The sequence below is a fragment of the Oncorhynchus gorbuscha genome, linkage group LG06, assembly GCF_021184085.1.
Source record: "Oncorhynchus gorbuscha isolate QuinsamMale2020 ecotype Even-year linkage group LG06, OgorEven_v1.0, whole genome shotgun sequence".
Classification (NCBI taxonomy): Eukaryota; Metazoa; Chordata; class Actinopteri; order Salmoniformes; family Salmonidae; genus Oncorhynchus; species Oncorhynchus gorbuscha.
The window spans coordinates 15,860,069-15,885,021 of record NC_060178.1 but is presented as its reverse complement, the minus strand read 5'-3'; the positions used below and the strand labels follow the sequence as shown (position 1 = coordinate 15,885,021).

At 49.6% G+C, this 24,953-nt stretch overlaps 1 protein-coding gene across 7 annotated transcripts in view; it reads right to left on the bottom strand.

Annotated features, from left to right (window-relative positions):
• The window catches only part of cadps2 (Ca++-dependent secretion activator 2), a 325,603-nt gene that overhangs the window by 162,199 nt on the left and 138,451 nt on the right, over positions 1 to 24,953 (bottom strand). For all 7 annotated transcript variants that reach the window (XM_046352457.1, XM_046352453.1, XM_046352452.1 and 4 more), the window contains exons 9-12: positions 21,731 to 21,797; positions 20,801 to 20,909; positions 16,601 to 16,810; positions 11,120 to 11,256 (exon numbers count right to left, since the gene is read on the bottom strand). In XM_046352457.1, the coding sequence (XP_046208413.1) occupies positions 11,120 to 11,256; positions 16,601 to 16,810; positions 20,801 to 20,909; positions 21,731 to 21,797 (523 nt within the window). The remainder of the gene's footprint in view (positions 1 to 11,119; positions 11,257 to 16,600; positions 16,811 to 20,800; positions 20,910 to 21,730; positions 21,798 to 24,953) is intronic.

Here is a 24,953-nt window from a genome sequence, read left to right as displayed (position 1 = left end):
GAATCTCCCTCCCTCCCTCCCTCTCTCCGAATCTCCCTCCCTCCCTCCTCTCTCCGAATCTCCTCCCTCCCTCCCTCCCTCTCTCCGAATCTCCCTCCCTCCCTCCCTCTCCGAATCTCCCTCCCTCCCTCTCCGAATCTCCCTCCCTCCCTCCCTCTCTCCGAATCTCCCTCCCTCCCTCTCTCTCCGAATCTCCCTCCCTCTCTCTCTCCGAATCTCCCTCCCTCTCTCTCTCCGAATCTCCCTCCTCTCTCTCTCTCCGAATCTCCCTCCCCTCTCTCTCCGAATCTCCCTCCTCTCTCTCTCCGAATCTCCCTCCCTCCCTCTCTCTCCGAATCTCCCTCCCTCCCTCCCTCTCTCTCCGAATCTCCCTCCCTCCCTCCCTCTCTCCGAATCTCCCTCCCTCCCTCCCTCTCCGAATCTCTCCCTCCCTCCCTCTCTCTCCGAATCTCCCTCCCCTCTCTCTCTCCGAATCTCCCTCCCTCTCTCTCTCCGAATCTCTCAGAATCTCCCTCCTCCGAATCTCCCTCCCTCTCTCTCTCCCTCCCTCAGAATCTCCCTCTCTCCGAATCTCCCTCCCTCTCTCTCTCCCTCCCTCAGAATCTCCCTCCCTCCCTCCCTCTCTCCGAATCCCTCCCTCCCTCTCTCTCTCCGAATCTCCCTCCCTCCCTCTCTCCGAATCTCCCTCCCTCCCTCTCCGAATCTCCCTCCCTCCCTCCCTCTCCCGAATCTCCCTCCCTCCCTCCCTCTCTCTCTCCGAATCTCCCTCCCTCTCTCTCTCCGAATCTCCCTCCCTCTCTCTCCCGAATCTCCCTCCCTCTCTCTCTCCGAATCTCCCTCCCTCTCTCTCTCCGAATCTCCCTCCCTCCTCTCTCGAATCTCCCTCCCTCTCTCTCCGAATCTCCCTCCCTCTCTCTCTCCGAATCTCCCTCCCTCCCTCCTCTCTCTCGAATCTCCCTCCCCCTCCCTCTCCGAATCTCCCTCCCCTCTCTCTCCCTCCCTCAGAATCTCCCCTCTCCGAATCTCCCTCCTCTCTCTCTCCCTCCTCAGAATCTCCCTCCCTCCCTCCCTCTCTCCGAATCTCCCTCCCTCCCTCCCCTCTCCCTCCCTCCCTCCCTCTCTCCGAATCTCCCCTCCCTCTCTCCGAATCTCCCTCCCTCCCTCCGAATCTCTCCCTCCCTCCCTCTCTCTCTCCGAATCTCCCTCCCTCCCTCCCTCTCTCCGAATCTCCCTCCCTCTCCGAATCTCCCTCCCTCCCTCCCTCCCTCCGAATCTCCCTCCCTCCCTCCACCTCCGAATCTCCCTCCCTCCCTCCGAATCTCCCTCCCTCCCTCCCTCTCTCCGAATCTCCCTCCCTCCCTCCCTCTCTCCGAATCTCCCTCCCTCCCTCCCTCTCTCTCCGAATCTCCCTCCCTCCCTCCCTCTCTCTCTCCGAATCTCCCTCCCTCCCTCCCTCTCTCCGAATCTCCCTCCCTCTCCGAATCTCCCTCCCTCCCTCCCTCCGAATCTCCCTCCCTCCCTCCACCTCCGAATCTCCCTCCCTCCCTCCACCTCCGAATCTCCCTCCCTCCCTCCGAATCTCCCTCCCTCCCTCCCTCTCTCTCTCCGAATCTCCCTCCCTCCCTCCCTCTCTCTCCGAATCTCCCTCCCTCCCTCCCTCCCTCCGAATCTCCCTCCCTCCCTCCACCTCCGAATCTCCCTCCCTCCCTCCACCTCCGAATCTCCCTCCCTCCCTCCACCTCCGAATCTCCCTCCCTCCCTCCACCTCCGAATCTCCCTCCCTCCCTCCACCTCCGAATCTCCCTCCCTCCCTCTCTCCGAATCTCCCTCCCTCCCTCTCCGAATCTCCCTCCCTCCCTCCCTCTCTCCGAATCTCCCTCCCTCCCTCCCTCCCTCTCTCTCTCCGAATCTCCCTCCCTCTCTCTCTCCGAATCTCCCTCCCTCCCTCCTCCCTCCTCAGAATCTCCCTCTCTCCGAATCTCCCTCCTCTCTCTCTCCCTCCCTCAGAATCTCCCTCCCTCCCTCCCTCTCTCTCCGAATCTCCCTCCCTCCCTCCCTCCCTCCCCTCTCTCTCCGAATCTCCCTCCCTCTCTCTCTCCGAATCTCCCTCCCTCTCTCTCTCCCTCCCTCAGAATCTCCCTCTCTCCGAATCTCCCTCCCTCTCTCTCTCCCTCCCTCAGAATCTCCCTCCCTCCCTCCCTCCCTCTCTCCGAATCTCCCTCCCTCCCTCCCTCCCTCCCTCTCTCTCCGAATCTCCCTCCCTCTCCTCCCTCCCTCAGAATCTCCCTCTCTCCGAATCTCCCTCCCTCCCTCTCTCCGAATCTCCCTCCCTCTCTCTCCGAATCTCCCTCCCTCCCTCCACCTCCGAATCTCCCTCCCTCTCTCTCTCCGAATCTCCCTCCCTCTCTCTCTCCCTCCCTCAGAATCTCCCTCTCTCCGAATCTCCCTCCCTCTCTCTCTCCCTCCCTCAGAATCTCCCTCTCTCCGAATCTCCCTCCCTCTCTCTCTCCCTCTCTCCGAATCTCCCTCCTCTCTCTCTCCCTCTCTCCGAATCTCCCTCCCCTCTCTCTCCCTCCCTCCCTCAGAATCTCCCTCCCTCCCTCTCTCTCCCTCCCTCAGAATCTCCCTCTCTCCGAATCTCCCTCCCTCTCTCTCCCTCCCTCAGAATCTCCCTCTCTCCGAATCTCTCCCTCCCTCCCTCCCTCCCTACCTCAGAATCTCCCTCCCTCCCTCCCTACCTCAGAATCTCCCTCCCTCCCTCCCTCCACCTCAGAATCTCCCTCCCTCCCTCCCTCCACCTCAGAATCTCCCTCTCCCTCCCTACCCCTCCCTCCCTCCACCTCAGAATCTCCCTCCCTCCCTCCACCTCAGAATCTCCCTCCCTCCCTCCACCTCAGAATCTCCCTCCCTCCCTCCACCTCAGAATCTCCCTCCCTCCCTCCACCTCAGAATCTCCCTCCCTCCCTCCACCTCAGAATCTCCCTCCCTCCCTCCACCTCAGAATCTCCCTCCCTCCCTCCACCTCAGAATCTCCCTCCCTCCCTCCACCTCAGAATCTCCCTCCCTCCCTCCACCTCAGAATCTCCCTCCCTCCCTCCACCTCAGAATCTCCCTCCCTCCCTCCACCTCAGAATCTCCCTCCCTCCCTCCACCTCAGAATCTCCCTCCCTCCCTCCACCTCAGAATCTCCCTCCCTCCCTCCACCTCAGAATCTCTCCCCCTCCCTCCCCCTCCACCTCAGAATCTCCCTCCCTCCCTCCACCTCAGAATCTCCCTCCCTCCCTCCACCTCAGAATCTCCCTCCCTCCCTCCCTCCACCTCAGAATCTCCCTCCCTCCCTCCACCTCAGAATCTCCTCCCTCCCTCCACCTCAGAATCTCCCTCCCTCCCTCAGAATCCTCCCTCCCTCCACCTCCAGAATCTCCCTCCCTCCCTCCCTCCACCTCCGAATCTCCCTCCCTCCCTCCCTCCACCTCCGAATCTCCCTCCCTCCCTCCCTCCACCTCCGAATCTCCCTCCCTCCCTCCCCTCCATCTCCCTCCCTCCCTCCACCTCCCTCCCTCCCTCCCTCCACCTCCGAATCTCCCTCCCCCTCCCTCCACCTCCGAATCTCCCTCCCTCCCTCCACCTCCGAATCTCCCTCCCTCCCTCCACCTCCGAATCTCCCTCCCTCCCTCCACCTCCGAATCTCCCTCCCTCCCTCCACCTCCGAATCTCCCTCCCTCCCTCCACCTCCGAATCTCCCTCCCTCCCTCCACCTCCGAATCTCCCTCCCTCCCTCCACCTCCGAATCTCCCTCCCTCCCTCCACCTCCGAATCTCCCTCCCTCCCTCCACCTCCGAATCTCCCTCCCTCCCTCCACCTCCGAATCTCCCTCCCTCCCTCCACCTCCGAATCTCCCTCTCCCTCCACCTCCGAATCTCCCTCCCTCCACCTCCGAATCTCCCTCCCTCCACCTCCGAATCTCCCTCCCTCCACCTCCGAATCTCCCTCCCTCCACCTCCGAATCTCCCTCCCTCCACCTCCGAATCTCCCTCCCTCCACCTCCGAATCTCCCTCCCTCCACCTCCGAATCTCCCTCCCTCCACCTCCGAACTAATATAATAATACAAAAGAATACAGCAGAGAGCTGCCGCCTGGCAGCATGTGACAAGATGTTCCACTGTGACAAACAGATGGCCCACTCACTCTTGGTGCTGAATGCTTAATTGGCTATTAACGAGCCGACTGCCTCGTTAGCTCGCTCTCTCTAACGAACATGGTTGCTGTAGTCTGAGTGACAGGGGCTCTTCTAAGACTGGTCTAGGTCAACGCTGTATCAAAGCTTGAAAAATGGAACCCGCTAAAATTCAAGTTGTCGCATCACTTTTTGAAAAACCTGCTGAACTTAGTCTGCTGTGTGAAATTTGGCAAACCAAATAGGAAAGAAGGAGATTTCTAAAAGGTTAATTTTTTATTTGCTTTAGATTAGAACAACCATGTACACCAGTGGTCACTAACCTTTTCTGAGTCAAGATCACTTTGAGTCAAAATGCAAACCGAAATCTAACGCTCAGAATTTTTTTAAACATGACTTAATTTAGATGATAGTCTGCATCTGATGGTCAGTCTGAGGGGAGGGAGCAGCGGTGAGAAGATTCTGGGAGATTCAGAGGTGGAGGGAGGGAAGGAGATTCAGAGGTGGAGGGAGGGAGGGAGATTCAGAGGTGGAGGGAGGGAGGGAGATTCAGAGGTGGAGGGAGGGAGGGAGATTCAGAGGTGGAGGGAGGGAGGGAGATTCAGAGGTGGAGGGAGGGAGGAAGATTCAGAGGTGGAGGGAGGGAGGGAGATTCTGAGGTGGAGGAAGGGAGATTCTGAGGTGGAGGAAGGGAGATTCTGAGGTGGAGGGAGGGAGATTCTGAGGTGGATGCTGTTGGCGGTAGTTGTCGGAAAACTTTACTTCACTCCTTCATCGTAGCTGTAGTGATGGTTGTAGCGTGAGTGGAAGAAGTATCAACTTTGCTGTGTGTTGGAGGCTTCTTTTTACAGTCTATGTCTCGAGGTATGTGCAGACACTGATCCAGGGGTGGAAATTACAACCCAATTCTCATTTTCTATCTAAAAGTAAAGATGGAAAATGACTCAAGTAAAAGTGAAAGTTGCCCAGTAAAATACTACTTAAGTAAAAGTCTAAAAGTATTTGGTTTAAAATATACTTAAGTATCAAAATTAAAAGTAATAGTACATATACTTTCATATTCCTTATGTTAAGCAAACCAGACAGCACCATGTGTTTTTTAAATGTATGGATTGCCAGGGGCATACTCCAACTCTCAGACATAACTTACAAACCAAGCATTTGTGTTTATGGATTCTGCCAGATCAGAGGGATGACAACGTGTTCTCTTGATAAGTGGGTGAATTGGACTATTTTCCTGTCTTGCTAAGCATTCAAAATGTAACGTGTACTTTTGGTGTCAGGGAAAATGGAGTAAAAGTACATTACTTTCATTAGAAATGTAGTGAAGCAAAAGTTATAAATAGTAAAGTCAAGTACAGATACCCCCAAAAACTACTTAAGTAAAAAGAAATACTTTAAAGTGCTACTTAAGTACTTTACACCACTGCACTGATCTGAGCAGATTGGTCAGGTGCACTTCATTTGCTCTCTGGGCCGGGTAGCCAGAGTTCTACCTTCAGACAGGAAATGAATCAAAATTGTAACACTTTGTCTTCCCGGGTGCTAGGGCTGCTGAATCAAGTGCAACTACCGGCAACAGCATGAAACACAGGCTTTATCGTTGTTTTTTTCCCAGAAATGTTTGTTGGCGACTAGGAATGCCTTCGACCGGTTGGTGACCACTGACGTACACCCTGTAATGTCCATAATGTCAGTGTAATTGGTTTTGGGAAAGAAAAAAAAAACTTGGGAAATGTGAAATTATTTATACTAACAAAATTGCTCAGAGAAAAATATTTTCATGATGCCATTGACCTAAAGGCCCCAGGACTAGTGGAAGCAAACTAGCCCCATAGCAAAGATCCACCAGCATATTTTACAGTAGGGATGAGGATCTTTTCATGTCATCTGACCATAGCACCGCCTGGAGTTTGCTAAACGGCATTGGCACTTAGATTGGAACTGGTCAGATGACATTAAAATAGAGCTAAATATGTACATTATTTTATTATGTATAGCTCAGTATTTGTATTATTTATTTTAGTCTTTTTTGCTCATATTTCTCAAAAAAAGGTGCACATAATTTGGGACCTGACTAGGTAATCAGTGTTCTAAACACTAGATGAGCTGACTAATTGATATTACGACAGTTGACACAGCATATTGTTTTCTGAGCATTATTCCCAAGGCCTCATTCAAGTGTACTCTGTTGAATGTGACTAGCGCACAGCATCTACTCGTCATCTGGGATATTTCTAATTAGTATGATTAGTGCAGTCAAAATTCTGTTGTACCTTTGTTTTGTATCATATTGTACAACAGCTGATGAAACTAACACTGTAAAAGTGTGATAAAAGTGTGACCAGTGTTATTTCCTGCTAGTTGCTGGTTGAAAATACAATTGACACAGGTTTTGGCATGGGTGGCGTTTTGGCTTGCCTGATGACATCACTAAGAAGTACAAGTTAATAGACCAATAACAAAATAGTGCTGCTATAGATCTATATTGAAAATACTGTGATTAAATAGGTTAGGTCCAGTATAATTTCTACACACTTTCTACCTGGTTTAAGTCGATTAAGTTGAGACTTCATTATTTTACTGCAGCCCTCTCTCAGTAAAGGTCACGGGCACATTCAAATCAAATCATATTAAATTGTATGTGTCACAATCTTGGTAAACAACAAGTGTAGACTAACAGTGAAATACTTACTTACAGGCCTTTTCCATCAACACAGAAATACAAGAAAATAGAGAAATAATAAAAACATAACACAAGGAATAAATCCACAATGAGTAAGGATAACTTGGCTTTAGACACAGGGACCAGTACCTAGTAAGGATAACTTGGCTTTAGACACGGGGTACCAGTACCTAGTAAGGATAACTTGGCTTTAGACACGGGGTACCAGTCCTGAGTAAGGATAACTTGGCTTTAGACACAGGGTACCAGTCCTGAGTAAGGATAACTTGGCTTTAGACACGGGGTACCAGTACCGAGTAAGGATAACTTGGCTTTAGACACAGGGGACCAGTCCTGAGTAAGGATAACTTGGCTTTAGACACAGGGGACCAGTACCGAGTAAGGCTAACTTGGCTTTAGACACAGGGGACCAGTAATGAGTAAGGATAACTTGGCTTTAGACACGGGGTACCAGTAAGGATAACTTGGCTTTAAGGATAACCGAGTAAGGATGGCTTTAGACACAGGGTACCAGTAATGAGTAAGGATAACTTGGCTTTAGACACGGGGTACCAGTCCTGAGTAAGGATAACTTTGCTTTAGACACAGGGTACCAGTAATGAGTAAGGATAACTTGGCTTTAGACACGGGGTACCAGTACCGAGTAAGGATAACTTTGCTTTAGACACGGGGTACCAGTACCTAGTAAGGATAACTTGGCTTTAGACACGGGGTACCAGTCCTGAGTAAGGATAACTTGGCTTTAGACACAGGGTACCAGTAATGAGTAAGGATAACTTGGCTTTAGACACGGGGTACCAGTACCGAGTAAGGATAACTTGGCTTTAGACACAGGGGACCAGTACCGAGTAAGGCTAACTTGGCTTTAGACACAGGGGACCAGTACCGAGTAAGGCTAACTTGGCTTTAGACACAGGGGACCAGTACCGAGTAAGGCTAACTTGGCTTTAGACACAGGGGACCAGTACCGAGTAAGGCTAACTTGGCTTTAGACACAGGGGACCAGTACTGAGTAAGGATAACTTGGCTTTAGACACAGGGGACCAGTAATGAGTAAGGCTAACTTGGCTTTAGACACGGGGGACCAGTACCGAGTAAGGATAACTTGGCTTTAGACACAGGGGACCAGTACTGAGTAAGGATAACTTGGCTTTAGACACGGGGGACCAGTACTGAGTAAGGCTAACTTGGCTTTAGACACAGGGGACCAGTACCGAGTAAGGATAACTTGGCTTTAGACACAGGGGACCAGTACCGAGTAAGGCTAACTTGGCTTTAGACACAGGGGACCAGTAATGAGTAAGGATAACTTGGCTTTAGACACAGGGGACCAGTACTGAGTAAGGATAACTTGGCTTTAGACACGGGGGACCAGTAATGAGTAAGGCTAACTTGGCTTTAGACACGGGGTACCAGTACCGAGTAAGGATAACTTGGCTTTAGACACGGGGTACCAGTACTGAGTAAGGATAACTTGGCTTTAGACACGGGGTACCAGTACTGAGTAAGGATAACTTGGCTTTAGACACAGGGGACCAGTAATGAGTAAGGATAACTTGGCTTTAGACACGGGGTACCAGTACTGAGTAAGGATAACTTGGCTTTAGACACGGGGTACCAGTACTGAGTAAGGATAACTTGGCTTTAGACACGGGGTACCAGTACTGAGTAAGGATAACTTGGCTTTAGACACAGGGGACCAGTACTGAGTCCATGTGCAGAGGTAGGAGGTAATTGAGGTAGACGTGTACATATAGGTCGGGATACAGTGACTCAAAACGTTCCGTGACCTGAATGTGGCTCTTGACCCACCAGTTCAAAATCACTGCACCAACACACACAGACAGGAAACACAAACACGCATGAGGTTCAGGTCTGCAGGAGTGAAAAGAGTAACGAAATATCCTACTCAAGTAATGTTACCTTATTAGAGGCACTGCTACTTGAATGTATTTTTTCTCAAGTAGAAGAACAGTTCATTTAATGCAAGTTGAAGTATAGGCCAAGAACCTGATTGGTTTATCCACTGTTAGATGAAAATACATACCAGCCACTCTGTTCCACTGTATCAAAGTGTTGATGTACAGCAGGATTCTATTCACAGTCGGAAACTCCATAAGCACGACAAGAAATGTGAGTTTCTAAAGTTTGACAACCCAGATCTGATCTACCATCAGAAGGGCTGACCCTACTTCTTAACAGACGTTCCTAAGGCCTTGTCGTTCTCAATGTGGCTTCAACAGAGACTATAAGTTGATACACAAAGTCCTTGACAAAGCCCTCGTCGTTACCAAAGCCATTCACATGAAAAAGTGTGTGGAGGGAGCGCTCATCCCGTGTTCGTCTGAGTTGAATCATTAGTAGGACTATATGCTCAGAGCTCTTTTTAATCTCAACTCTTTCTATGACAGACTGACCAGCTGAATCCAGGGGCAAGGAGACAGGTTAATTAAAGAAGGATTTTAAAGTCTTGAGACAACTGAGACATGGGTTGTGTATGTTTGCCATTCAGAGGGTGAATGGGCAAGACAAATCATTTGTGCCTTTGTACTTGGTATGGTAGTAGGTGCTAGGCACACTGGTTTGAGTGTGTCAAGAACTGCAATGCTGCTGGGTTTTCCACACTCAACAGTGTCCTGTGTGTATCAAGAAGAACATCAAGCCAACTGGACACAACTGTGGGACTCATTGGAGTCAACATCCCTGTAGAAAGCTTTCGACACCTTGTAGAGTCCATGTGCTGACGAATTGAGACTGTTCTGAGGGAATTTGGGGGCAACTCAATATTACGTAGGGTGTTCCTAATGTTTTATACATTCAGTGTATAAAGGGATTGGGTCTGATTCTAAATCTGAAAGATGGCCTATTTACACGACTATATTTAACATATTCTGGGTTTAGCGCAATTCCTGGATTTGAAAGGGAATTGACCACTATGGTACATATGGCCATGTCCACACCCACCTCCCCCTTTACTCATTCTCTGTGGCCCCCTCTCCACTAAATAGGCTCAGCAGAGGTCTGTGAGGGTCATGTTTTTATTTGGGAAGTATTGATTAGCACCGTTTATCCCCCCTCGTTGAGTGTTGGAGCTCCCAAACCCTCAAGGCATGAGTCTCTTGCTGCACTCAGAGTCTAAAAGATAAAGCCTTTGCGAGGCCTCCCTCTCCCACTCCCCCTCTCGGCCTCCCTCTCCCTCCCCACTCCCTCCCTCTCTCCCCCACTCCCTCCCTCTCTCCCCCACTCCCTCCCTCTCTCCCCCACTCCCTCCCTCTCTCCCCACTCCCTCCCTCTCTCCCCCACTCCCTCCCTCTCTCCCCCCACTCCCTCCCTCTCTCCCCCACTCCCTCCCTCTCTCCCCCACTCCCTCCCTCTCTCCCCCACTCCCTCCCTCTCTCCCCCACTCCCTCCCCTCTCCCCCCACTCCCTCCCTCACTCTCACACTCCCTCCCACTCTCACACTCCCTCCCACTCTCACACTCCCTCCCACTCTCACACTCCCTCCCACTCTCACACTCCCTCCCACTCTCACACTCCCTCCCACTCTCACACTCCCTCCCACTCTCACACTCCCTCCCACTCTCACACTCCCTCCCACTCTCACACTCCCTCCCACTCTCACACTCCCTCCCACTCTCACACTCCCTCCCACTCTCACACTCCCTCCCACTCTCACACTCCCTCCCACTCTCACACTCCCTCACACTCTCACACTCCCTCACACTCTCACACTCCCTCACTCCCTCCCACTCCCTCACACTCCCTCACACTCCCTCACACTCTCACACTCCCTCACACTCCCTCACACTCCCTCCCACTCTCACACTCCCTCCCACTCTCACACTCCCTCCCACTCTCACACTCCCTCCCACTCTCACACTCCCCCTCCCACTCCCACCCCTCTCCCACTCCCACCCCTCTCCCTCTCCCACCCCCTCTCCCACCCCACCCCACCTCCCACCCCACTCTCCCCCACTCCCTCCCTCCCTCTCTCCCCCGTCCCTCCCTCTCTCCCCCTCCCTCCCTCTCTCCCACTCCCTCCCTCTCTCCCACTCCCTCCCTCTCTCCCACTCCCTCCCTCTCTCCCACTCCCTCCCTCTCTCCCACTCCCTCCCTCTCTCCCACTCCCTCCCTCTCTCCAGAATTGGAAGCCTGTCTCCTTTCTTTGCGCTGGCTTGCACTACAATTATTTTTTTCATAAACGTCTGACATATAAATAAACATTCAATAATGGACAATCTCTCGCTCTCGCTCACCAGGCAGGAGAAGGAGTCATTCATCCGGTGCTGTAGAGTCTGTTTCTGCAGCATGGGGAACAAGGCGGCATGGTCGAAACGACAGGGCACCGCAGAGATCAGATCCTCTACCCCCTGCCTCTGAGAGCGATCCAGACCTGAGAGAGAGAGTCAGAGAGAAAGCAGACAGAGAGTGGGTGAGACAAAGAGACCGAATGAGTATTAGAGCTATAGAGAAACAGTTGAACAAAAAAAAATCCATTCCGTCATTCATCTCCGTCAATCAAAAAAATAACAATGGAGTGTATCTTTGCAACACCTGGTAGCAGAGTGAGACTCCTCCAGTCCAAATCACAACATACACACTGACGTGGAGGTCGGGGAGACAGAACGATGGAACATAATTCACGCCTTTGAGTACAACCGTGTAACAGAAGTGTAAAAAGAGGAGGGAATTCTTATTTGACTGGATTGGCATCGTCAGTTTTCGCTGCTTTGGTTATTAGTTCCCACCTCTGTTGGCGTGAGATACTCTGTGAAATCCAGGTTCCAAATTTCAACTGTAAATAGGAGAAACTGAGATACCCCCGCAACATGAGGCTATGTGAGGAAAAACAGTGCCACAAACAAACACAAGTATGTAACACGTCTTGTCACAACACTTTGTACAGCACCACTTGAGCAAAGCCAAGTCATTTGGTCAGTGGTGGATAAGTGTTGACCAATGACTGTTCCTATATAGCGCCTGTGTACAGTATGTGCTGCGTGTTTGTGCCCTACGTGTCGTTGTCCTTCTCTAAGCCTGGATATGTTGTATGTCACACAAAGAGCTAGTGAATGGACAGGGAAGGGAGTGAGCATCGTTTGAGCAGGAAATAACAGAACAACGCACATACCATCCACACACAGCTGGCACAAGGAGGCCAGGTCACAAAATGAAAGGAAGAAATATGAGTGTCCAGGTCCAGGTCCAGATCCAGTCCTTTTAGACCCGTCCCAGTTAAAAGCTGGTGCCGAGCAGAACGAGCCCCCCCCCCCCCCCCCCACATGAAAAGCCTAACACTCTTTTCCCGTATTGTAGAAATACATTTGGAACAGACTTTTCTTCACATGACACACGGCCCCACAAAAGACCAAGGCTGTAGAGCCCCCCCCCCCCCCACGCCTCTGATGCCCGCGGCTTCACACCCGAGACAAGCATTAGCTTTTTATTAACGCTGCCATTTCTGCCCTCACCACCACTCATGTACGGACAGAGAAAAGCTTTGGCCGCAAGCGCTCCCTTTGACATTTGTGTTTCCCCTCTTCTTTCCTTGTTGCTTTTGTCTAAAAGAGGCAGCAGAAGTGCAAACCCCACAATCAACTCTTCTTTCACCTCACTGTTTCTGGCCTCCTGTCCTTTCATTCCGATGTAGGTCATTTTACATTCTTTAATGTCATTTGGAGAAAGGCGCGGTGGAACGAGACGATTCTACAGAAACCGAGACAAAGGGATATAGATTAAAGATGATGATGAGACGGAGAGGGAGAGACAGTATTGATTGAGGGGCTTGCAGGAGGAGGCGTGATGTTAACTTATCCAGTCACTAGGAGAAATCCTATTGATCCCTGTCATCTTTAACTTCCAGCTATTATCTGTACATGAGGAGGGGGGGGGGGGTGAAGTGTATGTCTGTCCCTGTGTGTGTGGCTAGACAGGGGGTGAAGTGTATGTCTGTCCCTGTGTGTGTGGCTAGACAGGGGGTGTTAGAGTGCATGTCTGTCCCTGTGTGTGTGGCTAGACAGGGGGTGAAGTGTATGTCTGTCCCTGTGTGTGTGGCTAGACAGGGGGTGTTAGAGTGCATGTCTGTCCCTGTGTATGTGGCTAGACAGGGTGTGTTAGAGTGCATGTCTGTCCCTGTGTATGTGGCTAGACAGGGGGTGTTAGAGTGCATGTCTGTCCCTGTGTATGTGGCTAGACAGGGGGTGTTAGAGTGCATGTCTGTCCCTGTGTATGTGGCTAGACAGGGTGTGTTAGAGTGCATGTCTGTCCCTGTGTATGTGGCTAGACAGGGTGTGTTAGAGTGCATGTCTGTCCCTGTGTGCGTGGCTAGACAGGGGGTGTTGAGGTTGGGTCAGTTATTAGTGTGTGTATTGTGTGTATGTATGTATGGGGTATGTTGGCGTGTTCGTTGAGTGTATGTTGTTAGACCAGTTGAAGGTGGAGACGAACTTTGGTGTGTGTTACAAAGCACAACCGTTGTGTTTCTGTGGAGTTAATGAATTGTAGCTGAAGGAGTACATCCCTTATGCCTAGTGTGGGACTAGGGAAGAGAATATTGATACAGGGGAACAGCTTGGTGTGGGACTAGGGAAGAGGATATGGATACAGGAGAACAGCTTGGTTTGGGACTAGGGAAGAGAATATGGATACAGGGGAACAGCTTGGTTTGGGACTAGGGAAGAGAATATTGATACAGGGGAACAGCTTGGTTTGGGACTAGGGAAGAGGATATGGATACAGGGGGACAGCTTGGTGTGGGACTAGGGAAGAGGATATGGATACAGGGGAACAGCTTGGTGTGGGACTAGGGAAGAGGATATGGATACAGGAGAACAGCTTGATGTGGGACTAGGGAAGAGGATATGGATACAGGGGAACAGCTTGGTGTGGGACTAGGGAAGAGGATATGGATACAGGGGAACAGCCTGGTGTGGGACTAGGGAAGAGGATATGGATACAGGAGAACAGCTTGGTGTGGGACTAGGGAAGAGGATATGGATACAGGAGAACAGCTTGGTGTGGGACTAGGGAAGAGGATATGGATACAGGGGAACAGCTTGGTGTGGGACTAGGGAAGAGGATATGGATACAGGGGAACAGCCTGGTGTGGGACTAGGGAAGAGGATATGGATACAGGAGAACAGCTTGGTGTGGGACTAGGGAAGAGGATATGGATACAGGAGAACAGCTTGGTGTGGGACTAGGGAAGAGGATATGGATACAGGAGAACAGCTTGGTGTGGGACTAGGGAAGAGGATATGGATACAGGAGAACAGCTTGGTGTGGGACTAGGGAAGAGGATATGGATACAGGAGAACAGCTTGGTGTGGGACTAGGGAAGAGGATATGGATACAGGACAACAGCTTGGTGTGGGACTAGGGAAGAGGATATGGATACAGGGGAACAGCTTGGTGTGGGACTAGGGAAGAGGATATGGATACAGGGGAACAGCTTGGTGTGGGACTAGGGAAGAGGATATGGATACAGGGGAACAGCTTGGTGTGGGACTAGGGAAGAGGATATGGATACAGGGGAACAGCTTGGTGTGGGACTAGGGAAGAGGATATGGATACAGGGGAACAGCTTGGTGTGGGACGGGGAGAGTTGCAGAGGGAGAGCTTGGCGCTCAATCTCTTCATATCCATCAATTTTAAGCCCCATCAGCGTCGTCACAGCAGTAGTCACATCCATGTGGCATGTGCCCCGGTGAGGTGGCAGATCCCATGATGACAGGTTATCGACGCGGGCGGAGAGAGACGCGGATCGCTAACATCTCAGGTACACCAGGCGGAGCAATGGGACTGGGTTGAGCGAGCCGGACATGGGCGCTGAGGGGAGAGACAGATGCGGACAGACAGGGTATCGGAGAATCAGCATCGCTCCCCACCACACACACTCATGCATGCACAGACAAACACACACACCTTACGTAGAAATCTCCTCAGAGGTCCCAGCTGTCCTAATAGTTGTGGCTGTCATTTAAAATATGAGAGAGGCTTTAAACTACCAGACAGGTTGGACATCAGTCCTACATGTCAAACCCCTGCATTTCAAAACAGAAACTGACAGGAACACTGACAGAGATCAGCCTGATGAAAGTGACGGCTGTGTCACATCTCAGCAAAGCACGAAGGGAAAAGATTTACGAGTCAGGAGCAGCTCTCTCTAAAACGCCCTTCCTGTTTAGAACAAAAGGGGGTTTAAAGAGTTAGATTCCACCAGAAACAGTCTCTGTATGTCATTTATAATATATATGGTCAGAAAAACATGACCTGAATAAATATACAGCAATGTCACTTTATAACGTATACATACCTACCAATAACATCTCCACACAACATTCATACTTTATAACGTACACATACCTACCAATAACATCTCCACACAACATTCATACTTTATAACGTACACATACCTACATAATAACATCTCCACACAACATTCATACCCGGTCAACAGCATCTGACTATACATACTAAAATGGTGTTGTGTCATGCAAACAACAAGTGATTCCTTGAAGGCTGGCGAACCAAAAACACGTTGTTTACTAGAGTCTGTGCCTTAAGAGTGCTCAATTACTGAAACCAATGATCAAATGCAGCCTTTGAAGGCAACGCAAGGATATTGTTACTGTTGCAGCAACCTGGCATTCTCTAATGGGCTCAAATCTTCTTGAGAATAACACTGACTTTCAACAAACACCCAAATAGCAAACAACCCATGCCGTGTGTGTGTGTGTGTGTGTGTGTGTGTGTGTGTGTGTGTGTGTGTGTGTGTGTGTGTGTGTGTGTGTGTGTGTGTGTGTGTGTGTGTGTGTGTGTGTGTGTGTGTGTGTGTGTGTGTGTGTGTGTGTGTGTGTGTGTGTGTGTGTGTGTGTGTGTGAGAGATTGGCTCGTTGTTTAACCTCTTAATCACACTAGAGGAAAATTCCTCCAGGGTGTGTGTGAAGATATGAGCTCTGTGACACCATCATTAGAGTGGACTGCGCACACGCGCACACACACACACACACAAACTTCTGAGTTGTTCCCAGTTAACAAGAAGATCCTGATTTTCCCCTATAAGCCATACTCTGTTCCGGTACTGATGATGAAGTACTCATACAGGTTACAAACACACACCAAACTGCCCTAATATATATGCTACAATACCAGTCCTCAACCTCACACAATCACAAATGTACACAAACATCTCTGCATTGTAATGATCAAAAGGATTCTGACACACACACACCTGTATTTGGGCTGATGGCAGAAAACTGTATGTTGCCACACACTCGATGGCCCGACAAGCACATGCTAATGTGCTAAATTAGCCCCTGGCTGGTGTGTGTTCCAGTGGTATCTCAGTCGATTAATGTCCTATCTCTGGCTACAGCACTGAACACACCACCTTGTTATAGACTCATCTCCTCTCCAGTCAACTGAGTAGGTTAGACATTCATCTGTTTGAATATGTTCAATCACTCTTTGCCTTTATTCATTTTCTTTCTGTCAACAATTTATGTAAGAGAAGAAATCTTTCAAACAACCCCAATCGAACTGTGGTGATGCTGATACACAAGGTGAGCGCACAATGCCGACGTCTCAGCTGGCTTCATAGAGTTGTGGGTTTGATTCCGACAAGACTGTATTAAAATGGGTTAATCGTAAGACCATTGGGGCAAAACCTTCAGCCAAATGACCATTTATATTATCTTATTTTTCTAGAATAAAGGAATCAATTGTGTTGAACCTACTGAGCAGTGAGATTGGTACGTCTGGCTGGGGGTTCCCTCCTCTGCAGTTCTGTCTCTGGATCTGGGTGGGTGGAACTGGTTTGTATGACTGGCCCGTGGCACGGTATATGGCTTGAACCCACAGCATCCGGTCCTGCTCGTCATCACTGGCAAACACGACCAGGTCACCCTCCTTGACAGCACTGAAGAAGACTCGACCGCCCTGGAGACCTAAAAGAAAGAAAGAGGAGACCGAGAGAGTAACAGAGAGTAACAGAGAGACAGCGAGAGAGACAGCCAGCGACAGAGAGAGAGACAGCCGGCGACAGAGAGAGAGACAGCCAGCGACAGAGAGAGAGACAGCCAGCGACAGAGAGAGAGACAGCCAGCGACAGAGAGAGAGACAGCCAGCGACAGAGAGAGAGACAGCGAGCGACAGACAGCGAGCGCGACAGACAGACAGCGAGCGCGACAGACAGACAGCGAGCGCGACAGACAGACAGCGAGCGCGACAGACAGACAGCGAGCGCGACAGACAGACAGCGAGCGCGACAGACAGACAGCGAGCGCGACAGACAGACAGCGAGCGCGACAGACAGAGAGCGCGACAGACAGACAGCGAGCGACAGAGGGAGGGAGACAGCGAGCGCGACAGAGGGAGGGAGAGAGAGAGCGCGACAGAGGGAGGGAGAGAGAGAGAGAGCGACAGAGGGAGGGAGAGAGAGAGAGAGCGCGACAGAGGGAGGGAGAGAGAGAGAGAGCGCGACAGAGGGAGGGAGAGAGAGCGAGACAGAGGGAGGGAGAGAGAGCGCGACAGAGGGAGGGAGAGAGAGCGCGACAGAGGGAGGGAGAGAGAGAGAGAGCGCGACAGAGGGAGGGAGAGAGAGCGACAGAGGGAGGGAGAGAGAGCGCGACAGGGAGGGAGGAGAGCGACAGAGAGGAGAGAGAGCGACAGAGGGAGGGAGAGAGAGAGCGACAGAGGGGAGGAGAGAGAGAGAGCGCGACAGAGGGAGGGAGAGAGAGAGCGCGACAGAGGGAGGGAGAGAGAGAGCGCGACAGGGAGGAGAGGAGACGCGACAGAGGGAGAGAGAGAGAGCGACAGAGGGAGGGAGAGAGAGAGCGCGACAGAGGGAGGAGAGAGAGAGAGAGCGCGACAGAGGGAGGGAGAGAGAGAGCGCGACAGAGGGAGGGAGAGAGAGAGCGCGACAGAGGGAGGGAGAGAGAGAGCGCGACAGAGGGAGGGAGAGAGAGAGCGCGACAGAGGGAGAGAGAGAGAGAGCGCGACAGAGGGAGAGAGAGAGAGAGCGCGACAGAGAGAGAGAGCGCGACAGAGGGAGAGAGACAAACAGACAGACAGAGACAGACACAGACGAGACAGACGGACACAGTGAGAGAGACGGACAGACACAGACAGAGAGACGCAGTGAGAGAGACGGACAGACACAGACAGAGATACACAGACAGACAGAGACAAAGACAGACAGAGACAGACACAGACAGACATACAGAGACAAAGACAGACAGAGACAGACACAGACAGACATACAGAGACAAAGACAGACAGAGACAGACAAAGACAGACATACAGAGACAAAGACAGACAGAGACAGACAGACATACAGAGACAAAGACAGACAGAGACAGACACAAAGACAGACAGACAGAGACACAGACACAAAGACAGACAGAGACAGACACAGACACAAAGACATAGAGACAGACACAAAGACATAGAGACAGACACAAAGACATAGAGACAGACAAAGACATAGAGACAGACACAAAGACATAGAGACAGACACAGACACAAAGACATAGAGACAGACACAGACACAAAGACAGAGACAGACACAGACACAAAGACATAGAGACAGACACAGACACAAAGACAGACAGATACAGACACAAAGACAGACACAGAGACAGACACAAAGACAGACAGATACAGAGACAGACACACAGACAGATACAGAGACACACACAGACAGATACAGAGACAGACAGACAGATACAGAGACAGACAGACAGATACAGAGACAGACAGACAGATACAGAGACGGACAGACAGAGACAGACAGACAGAGACAGAGACGGAGAGACAGAGACAGAGACGGAGAGACAGATACAGAGACAGACAGACAGAGACAGAGACGGACAGACAGACAGAGACGGACAGACAGAGACAGAGACAGCGACAGACAGAGACGGAGAGACAGAGACAGCTACTGACAGACAGAGACAGCAACTGACAGACAGAGACAGCAACTGACAGACAGAGACAGCAACCGACAGACAGCAACTGACAGACAGAGACAGCAACCGACAGAGACAGCAACCGACAGAGACAGCAACCGACAGAGACAGCAACCGACAGAGACAGCAACCGACAGAGACAGCAACCGACAGAGACAGCAACCGACAGAGACAGCAACCGACAGAGACAGCAACCGACAGAGACAGCAACCGACAGAGACAGCAACCGACAGAGACAGTAACAGACAGAGACAGCAACTGACAGAGACAGCAACTGACAGAGACAGACAGACAGACAGAGACAAAGACAGTGACAGACAGTGACAGAGACAGACTGACAGTGACAGCGACTGACAGCGACTGAGAGACAGACTGACAGTGACAGCGACTGAGAGACAGACTGACAGTGACAGCGACTGAGAGACAGACTGACAGTGACAGCGACTGAGAGACAGACTGACAGTGACAGCGACTGAGAGACAGACTGACAGTGACAGCGACTGAGAGACAGACTGACAGTGACAGCGACTGAGAGACAGACTGACAGTGACAGCGACTGGGAGACAGACTGACAGTGACAGACAGAAAGTGACAGACAGAAAGTGACAGACACAGGCAGACAGAGACCGCGACCGACAGATACACACAGCGACCGACAGAGACGGACCGCGACCGACAGAGACAGAGACCGACAGAGGCAGCGACCGACAGAGGCAGCGACCGACAGCGACCGACAGAGACAGCGACCGACAGAGACAGCGACCGACAGAGACAGCGACCGACAGAGACAGCGACCGACAGAGACAGCGACCGACAGAGACAGCGACCGACAGAGACAGCGACCGACAGAGACAGCGACCGACAGAGACAGCGACCGACAGAGACAGCGACCGACAGAGACAGCGACCGACAGAGACAGCGACCGACAGAGACAGCGACCGACAGAGACAGCAACCGACAGAGACAGCAACCGACAGAGACAGCAACCGACAGAGACAGCAACCGACAGAGACAGCAACTGACAGAGACAGACTGACAGAGACAGACTGACAGAGACAGACTGACAGAGACAGACAGCGACTGACAGAGAGAGCGACCGACAGGGACAGACTGACAAAGACAAACAGACAGCAACTGACAGAGAGAGCGACTGACAGGGACAGACTGACAGAGACAGACAGCAACTGACAGAGAGAGCGACAGACAGAGACAGCGACTGACAGCAACCGACAGAGGCAGCAACCGACAGAGGCAGCAACCGACAGAGGCAGCAACCGACAGAGGCAGCAACCGACAGAGGCAGCAACCGACAGAGACAGCAACCGACAGAGACAGCAACCGACAGAGACAGCAACCGACAGAGACAGCAACCGACAGAGACAGCAACCGACAGAGACAGCAACCGACAGAGACAGCAACCGACAGAGACAGCAACCGACAGAGACAGCAACCGACAGAGACAGCAACCGACAGAGACAGCAACCGACAGAGACAGCAACCGACAGAGACAGCAACCGACAGAGACAGCAACCGACAGAGACAGCAACCGACAGAGACAGCAACCGACAGACTGACAGAGACAGAGAGATAGAGAGAGACAGAGAGATAGAGAGAGACAGCGACATAGAGACAGACAGAGACAGAAAGAGATTGGCAGAGATTGACAGAGACAGACAGAGACAGACAGATACAGACAGCGATAGAGAGACAGACGGAGACAGACAGCGATAGAGAGACAGACAGATACAGACAGCGATAGAGAGACAGACGGAGACAGACAGAGCGACAGACCGAGAGCGACAGCCCGAGAATGACAGCCCGAGAACGACAGACAGAGACAGACACCGACAGAGACAGACAGAGAGACAGACGGAGACAGACAGAGAGACAGACAGACAGCGACAGAGAGACAGACAGACATAACATAAGAGATAAGAAGGATATATGTGTGTGTTTGTTTGTGCGCACCAGGCTGGGGGTCAGAGTAGTCCACAGTGTAGCCTTCTAGCTGCATCAGTTCATGGGGCTCAGACTTCCTCTCTCTGTAGCTGCACATTGCAAAGGTGTATTGGCTGACCTGCAACATTTAAGGGTTCACACACACTGTATAAAATGGAATCATAAAAAATATATAATCACACTATGCTTTTTAAATATGGGAATCAGTTGAGATAGTAAAAGAGGTTGTAATTAATGTCCAAAATATATCCTTGCATTTCATTCAACAACTGTTTTTGTCTCCCGTTTAGATGACTAATTATGTCAATGGTCAATATGCGTTGCTTCAAGATTTCAAAATGGAAACTTTCGTTTGTCTGTCAATTAAAGCTACAAAAACATGCAGCAAGAACAGATTGAAGTGCCATAACAGCTTAGAACAAACAGTTAATTCACTAGAAGAAATGTCAGCTTTTAAAGATCAGACCGAAAGCAATGAGAATAGAATACAAAAGTTTTATGAAAATACCATTTCAACAGAAAAATGAAGCAGCACCAAGAAAATGCTATTAAAGTCCACTAGAAAAAAAGCATGTATTTACTTAGAAGCTATACATTTGGCAAGCAGACGTATTCAAATATGTTAATCTTCTGAATAGAACAAGACCCAAATGAATCCAGACATTTAACATACCTGGACAAGACCCAAATGAATCCAGACATTTAACATACCTGGACAAGACCCAAATGAATCCTGACATTTAACATACCTGGACAAGACCCAAATGAATCCAGACATTTAACATACCTGGACAAGACCCAAATGAATCCTGACATTTAACATACCTGGACAAGACCCAAATGAATCCAGACATTTAACATACCTGGACAAGACCCAAATGAATCCAGACATTTAACATACCTGGACAAGACCCAAATGAATCCAGACATTTAACATACCTGGACAAGAACCAAATATCTTCTTTTCCAACGTTTCCAAACTCTCTGTCCCAAAGCATAAAGGTACCTACAAATACAGAAATTTGAACCATTTTAACAATGTTTTATTACTGTAAAGCAGTAAATCAAATTAATTTACCAATTTTAGGATTATAGCCTAGATTTGACTAATCATAATACAAAGCAAATTCAATTCACTATAAATTCAATTCAATACATGTAAAATTAAAAACAAGTTCCTTACAAAAATGACAAGATGTCTCGATTAATATGTGAATTTTAATACCTACTAGGCATATTAAAACACTCAAATGAAGGTGATTACAAGGTGACCAATATAGGCTGTTTATAAAGATACAAATTAAGGTGATCAATATAGGCTGTTTATAAAGATACAAATTAAGGTGATTACAAGGTGATCAATATAGGCTGTTTATAAAGATACAAATTAAGGTGATTACAAGGTGATCAATATAGGCTGTTTATAAAGATACAAATGAAGGTGATTATAAGGTGATCAATATAGGCTGTTTATAAAGATACAAATGAAGGTGATTATAAGGTGACCAATATAGGCTGTTTATAAAGATACAAATTAAGCAGCTCTTTTCAAAAAATATTTCCAAGAATATAAACAACTATAATTCACTAGGAACATAAATCGACGTGTTCTTATCAAAAATATTTTATTATGAATATTGTGACAACAGGGTATTTTATGGCTGGCAAATACCAACTGTGATCGGCCAAATTGTAGAAGCACTATGCAACGGATGATAATAGATATAGGTCATGAGAAAACCAACGTTTTCCTGCAGCCTCTTCTTCCCTTGGAAAATGTTAGCATGGTCAGATAGCCAATGACCACTAACATCTGGAAGCGCCATAATCAATCACCTATTCACAGAACTCAATGGGAAATAATGTGGGATATGAGAGATTCAAACCAGGAAATCAAGAGATTGTGAAGACAATGTGTCAAAAGGAGAGGGGCTGCCCCTTTAAGAAAAGGCCTCCAGTCTCGGTTGGGATCCACTGTGAATACGGGTCTGAAAGTCTGGGGCATTCTCCGGGAGTTGGGTTAGGATGTGGCAGAAGTAATCATCCACTTGTGAAAATGATTTTCTGTTCATTCTCAAACCCTTTTCAGCCGCTCATGATCCCATTCAGCTGACAATACCGGGCCATCCACAGCCCCAGACGTGTGGACCAGCAAGCAGCCGTAGGACACTTTTCAGTCCTTGGTACAATGCATGATGCTTATACGCTTCCTATTGCCAAGTGTTTGTTTACATTAGTAGGCCCAGTCTATTCGAAACTACGCCATTATCGTAGAATCCATAGTCTTACTTCAAAAAATAGGCCATTGTTTTATTAATGGAATTTGCTCTAATGCAGCCAAGTTTAATTCAAAAAAGGCCTCGTCACAAAGTCACACAATGGAATTAAATTTGTTTGTAACTATATGCATTTCGAGTATAGGTGAGGGGGGAAACACACACAGTGCAATTAATCTGTCACTTGTCTGAGAAAAGCATGCTCTTACCAGGGCAAATCATAGCCATTGAATGAGAGGGCCAGGGCAAAGAAAATTAACGTGATAAACAGAATATTTTAAAACATCACACTGTAAAAATAGTGGTTGAAGATTACTCTAAAAAGGTTCAAACCAAACAGGATAACAAGTCAACTAGATATCTTTGACCCTTCTTGATGGAAAAGGATATGTTTTGAATTTTAAAAAGTGAGGAAATTAAAGTAAAAATGGTGCCACACTACTCTTCTGGAAATCAAGCATTTTCTAGATTTGTACTATAAATTGTGTTACATTTTATATAATAGTTCCCCAATTGTGTAAAATGTTTAATATAGTTTTGTAAACCCTTTCAGGGAAAATATGAATTATTTGAACTTATTTATCAAAATAAAGTGTAAGTAAGTAAGTAAATAGGTATTGATAAAAACTCAAGTATTGGACTAACAATGCTCCCGTGTGGACATTTGTTAGAACTACACCTTGTTGGGAATTAAATACACAAGCTTTTTCAATGTCCGTTTTTACCATTTGTAATCCAACACAAACCCCTAAAATAGTGGTGTCTGTCCATGTCTGAGCGGGAGAGGTAGTTAAAAAGAGAAGTGGCATCTGAATATGGGGGACTGAGAAAAGAGAAGGTTGGGAGAAGAGGAAAGCAAGAGAGAGACTGGGAGGGAGAGAGAGGTTGAGCGAGGTTGAGGGAGAGAGAGAGAGAGAGAGAGCGACGTTGAGGGAGAGAGAGAGAGAGAGAGCGACGTTGAGGGAGAGAGAGAGAGAGAGAGAGAGAGAGAGAGAGAGAGAGAGCGACGAGAGAGAGAGAGAGAGAGAGCGACGTTGAGAGAGAGAGAGAGAGAGCGACGTTGAGAGGAGAGAGAGAGCGACGTTGAGGGAGAGAGAGAGCGACGTTGAGGGAGAGAGAGAGAGAGAGCGAGCGATGTTGAGGGAGAGAGAGAGAGAGAGAGAGCGACGTTGAGAGAGAGAGAGCGACGTTGAGGGGGAGAGAGAGAGAGAGAGCGACGTTGAGGGAGAGAGAGAGAGAGAGCGACGTTGAGGGAGAGGGAGAGCGAGCGACGTTGAGGGAGAGGGAGAGCGAGCGACGTTGAGGAAGAGCGAGAGAGCGAGACGTTGAGAGCGAGAGAGAGAGAAAGCGACGTTGGGAGGGAGAGAGAGAGAAAGCGACGTTGGGGAGAGAGAGAGAGAGCGATGTTGAGGGAGAGAGAGAGAGAGCGACGTTGAGGAGAGAGAGCGAGACGTTGAGAGCGAGAGCGAGAGAGAGCGACGCGTTGAGGGAGAGGAGAGAGAGAGCGACGTTGAGGGAGGAGAGAGAGAGAGAGACGTTGAGGAGAGAGAGAGAGACGTTGAGGGAGAGAGAGAGACGTTGAGGAGAGAGAGAGCGACGTTGAGGGAGAGAGAGAGAGACGTTGAGGGAGAGAGAGAGAGAGACGTTGAGGGAGAGAGAGAGAGAGACGTTGAGGAGAGAGAGAGAGAGACGTTGAGGGAGAGAGAGAGAGACGTTGAGGGAGAGAGAGAGAGACGTTGAGGGAGAGAGAGAGAGACGTTGAGGGAGAGAGAGAGAGACGTTGAGAGAGAGAGAGAGACGTTGAGAGAGAGAGAGAGAGACGTTGAGGGAGAGAGAGAGAGAGAGAGAGACGAGAGAGAGAGAGAGAGAGAGAGAGACGTTGAGGG